The sequence below is a fragment of the Belonocnema kinseyi genome, chromosome 1, assembly GCF_010883055.1.
Source record: "Belonocnema kinseyi isolate 2016_QV_RU_SX_M_011 chromosome 1, B_treatae_v1, whole genome shotgun sequence".
NCBI classification, from domain to species: domain Eukaryota; kingdom Metazoa; phylum Arthropoda; class Insecta; order Hymenoptera; family Cynipidae; genus Belonocnema; species Belonocnema kinseyi.
This window is the reverse complement of record NC_046657.1, coordinates 10,095,686-10,100,071: the sequence shown is the minus strand read 5'-3', so window position 1 is coordinate 10,100,071 and position 4,386 is coordinate 10,095,686. Positions and strand designations below refer to the sequence as shown.

Genomic DNA, 4,386 nt, shown 5'->3' with positions numbered 1-4,386 from the left:
TGGAAAAACACTGACTCAAATATGGATTTAATATTTATCAACAAAAAAATTTTATTATGACCCAAATTGTAAGTACAATGTTAAAACAAATTTTCGATTACTTTTTAAAAAAAATTTGACTTTTAAAATATTTATTTATTAATTACCATTATATTACTAATTTTAGAATACACAAAATGTTTTAAACCTGAAGAAGGCACAAAAATGTGGCCGAAACGTTGTTATAAACTAATTTTATTAATAAATGATCGTATGACCGAAGATTTAAAATTGAAATTTTAATTTCAATGTTTATTACTCTATTTGATGGACGATCGATGAAAATCCCTCGTTGTTGGTTACACCTTCAACTATACTTTCCAACTTATTTATATTTCAAACACTGGTATTGAGTTGGAAGAGACGTAAATTTGGCTTAAATTTTTTTTATTTTCACATTTTCATTGAGTTGAAAGGGAGTAAATTTTTTTCTTAATTGGAAGCGAAAATATATATTTTTAAAAATTAGGTAATAACAACATGTAGCAGTGACGCTGTGAATGTTTTGGAAAAAATAGGAGCGGATGTTGTCATAGATTACAAAGAAGATCGTGCTGACGAAAAACTAGTTTGCGAAGGACCGTAAGTCATAAAATAATCAAATGATTCAAAAACAAAAAAAAATTAATGTTGTAAAATAAAAAAATTATTTTCTAGTTACGACATAATTCTCGATTGCGCCAATCAAGGACCGGATGTCATAAAAGCGAAAGGATATCCACATTATACTTATATAACTCTGAATTCCCCTCTGCTGAAAAATATCGACGAGCGTGGATTTATTTCTGGAACAGTAAAAAATGTCGGTGATTTTGTCAAATATAATTTCCCATCGAAGGAAAATAAGGGATTTGTTAAGTGGGGATTTTTCGCTCCCTCGAAAACTGGACTCGATGCGCTACAGAAATTCGTTGAAAATGGACAGGTAAATACTGATCATTTTTAATTTATAATCAGGGTGTCTACTCAAATTCTGGGGAAAAAATCCCTGAGAATTGCAAGTTTTTTTTTTGTTGTTGCAATTTTTTGTTATAATTAATTTCTTTCTTCAGTTTTTGGAGATTCAATTAATGTGTTTAATTTAAAAAGCTTTGACAAATTATATTACAAGATATTCTTAAATATTTTAGCACCATCGATTAATTTAATAATTAAATAATACTAAAAATATCAGTAATAATTTCTGGAATAATAATTCAAGCAAATTTTTATTTTATCTTTTTATATTTAAAACCTGAAAAGATGAATGTTTAAACAAATAGTTTAATTTTGAACAAAAAAAGATCAGTTTTTCAAAAGCACGTGAAAATTCAAATTTTTGAGAGAATGCTTAAGCTTCTTGGTGATTAATTCCTCTTTTTATTGAAAAATTCCTTTCAAAATTAAAATATTTGGTTGAAAATTAATGTATTTTATTTTTTTAAATCGACTATTTTGGTAGAAAATTAATTTTATTGGTTGAAAATTACTTTTTTTTAAAATTAATTTCTTAAACTGAAAATGTGACTGTCATTTTTTGTCGAAAATTGATCTTTTTTGATAGAAATTTAATGTTTTTCGTTTAGAAATGTTCTCTTTCGTAGAAAATTTAACTTTTATATTTTTGTTAAGAATCCATTTGTTTTGTTAAATAAATATTTTTTTTTAAATCCTTTTTTTATATAGAAAATTCATGTTTTGCGTTGAAAATTCTCACTGTGATTAAAAATTAATATCTTTGGCTAAAAATTCGTTTCCTTTTAGTAAAATAATAATTTTTTGAACTGCAGATTTAACTATTCCATTTTTGCTTAAATATTTATATTTTTAGTTGAATATAAATCAATTTAGCTGAAAACTCATTTTTTTAAATTTTATTTTATAACTGCAAATTGAACTATTATAGATTTTATTGATAAATTTATCTTTTTTAGTTAAAAATTTATATAATTTATTGAAACTGTATCTTTATTTGTTAGAAAATTCATCTTTTGAGTGTAAAATTAAATAATTTTGTTAAGAATTCATTTTTTGTTTGAAAATTTGTTATTTTAACTAGAAATTTAATTCTTATAATTTTGGTTAAAAAACGTATATATATTTTTATTTTTTTAAAAAAACTATTTTGTTGAAAATGCGTTTTTTTAACATTTATTTTTTTAACATTGTAACTATTCTAATTTTTGTTGAAAATTGATCATGTTCAAATGAAAATTCATGTATTTTGTTGAAAACGGGTATTTTATTGGTATAAAAATAAATCTTTTGGGTTTAAAATTCAACTGTTTGGTTTAAAGTTTATATTTAAGGTTAAAGATTCATCATTTTAGATAGAAACAAAATAATTTAGTACACAAAATAGTTTTTTTCATTTAAAAAAAAAAATGTTAAACAAACATAGAAGAATTACATTTTTAGTTCAAACAATCAATTTTCAAACAAAGAAAAAAATTCTCAACAGAATGATTTAATTTTAAACCCAAAAGATGAATTTTGTATTAAAAAATATATAGTTTCAATAAAAACTCGTAAATTTTCAACTAAAAAATATAAATTGACAAACAAAAAAAGGATATTTGAATTTGCAATTAGATATGTAAATTTTAAACAAAAAAAAACGAGTTTTTCAACTAAATTAATTCATTTTGAACCAAAAATATGAATTTTTGATCAATCAGTGGAATTTTCAACACAAAATTAATTTTTGTACTAAATATTCAATTATTCTATATTTATTTGAAAATTTATCTGTTTCAGGTTAAAATTAAACTATTTGTTGAAAATCCGATTTTTTTGTAGAAGAGTACTCTCATTAGTAAAAATTTCATCTTTTTGGTTCAAAATTAATTTCTGTGGTGAAAAATTTGGCTGAAAATTCGTTTCCTTTTAGTTGAAAATAAATTAATTTAGCTGAAACCTCATTTTTTTAAATTTAATTTTATAACTACAAATTGAACTATCATAATTTTTATTGATAAATTTATCTTTTTTAGTTAAAAATTTATATATTTTATTGAAACTGTATCTTTATTTTTTAGAAAGTTCATCTTTTGGGTGTAAATTGAATTATTTTATTACGAATTAATTTTTTGTTTGATAAATTGATTCTTTTAACTGAAAATTTAATGCTTATATTTTTGGTTAAAAATATATTTTTTTTATAAAAAAACTTTTTTTTTGAAAATGCGTTTTTTTACATTTTAACTGTTCTAATTTTTGTTGAAAATTGATATTTTTTTAATGAAAATTCATGTTCCTCGTTGGAAACGGGTCTTTTTTGGTTGATAATTAATCTTTTGGGTTTAAAATTCAACTGTGTGGTTGAAATTTCATATTTTAGTTTGAAGATTCATCATTTTAGATAGAAACAAAAAAAATTTCAAACAAAGAAATAAATTCTCAACAGAATAATTTAATTTAAAACGCAAAAGATGAATTTTGTATATTAAAAAGATAGTTTCAATAAAATATGTATTTTTGACCAAATAGTGGAATTTTCAACGCAAAAGATAAATTTTCTACCAAAAAAAGATGGATTTTTAACAAATAGTTAAATTTTCAGCTAAAACAGATAAATTTTTAACAAAATAGTGCGAGTTTCAATCAAATAATTTTATTTTCAGCCAAAAAAGAAGGATTTTTCAAATAAAATGCAAAATATTTAACTTAAATATTTGAATTTTCAACAAGTAAAAATTAATTTTCATACCAGAAGATTACTTTCTATCATAAAAGATGAATTTTAAAATAAAAATGATAATTTTTCAACCGTAATGTGAAGAGTTAAATTTTTAGTTACAAATTATACAATATTCAACTGAAATATTCACTTTTTTATATTGAAAAAAAAACGAATTTTTAACAACTAAAAAACTAAAAAAAAATTAGTTACATTTTTGACCGAAAAGATGATTTTTTTAACTGAAATGATGAATGGTTAACTAGAATAATTGAATTTGTAACAAAACGATTAATTTTTATCAAGAAGATCAATTTCGCCAGAAAATGACGAATTTTCAATTACAAAATATAAATTTTAAGCCAAAAATTGAAAAGTTAGGTTTTTAAAGAAAAAACAAATAATATTCAACCAAAAAGATGAATTTTGAACTAAAATGATGCAACATTGAACTGAAATGGTTATATTTTTTGTAAAAATTAAACATTCCATTTAGAAAATCACTCATTTTTAATTTAAAAATATCATTTTTTAAACGAAAATTGAATAGTTACATTTTTAGTTACAAAAATTAAATGTTCAGCCAGAGATATTAATTTTTAACTAAAATTATGCAATATTTAACTGGAATAGTTACATTTTTAGATTTACAAATAAACATTTTTAACAACAAAGAGATACTACTAAAA

At 21.5% G+C, this 4,386-nt stretch overlaps 1 protein-coding gene across 1 annotated transcript in view; it reads left to right on the top strand.

The window, feature by feature from the left end:
* Positions 1-4,386, top strand: part of LOC117172730 (reticulon-4-interacting protein 1, mitochondrial) — a 33,034-nt gene that overhangs the window by 22,710 nt on the left and 5,938 nt on the right. The window contains exons 4-5 of the mRNA XM_033360899.1: positions 509-621; positions 697-964. Of these exons, the coding sequence (XP_033216790.1) occupies positions 509-621; positions 697-964 (381 nt within the window). The remainder of the gene's footprint in view (positions 1-508; positions 622-696; positions 965-4,386) is intronic.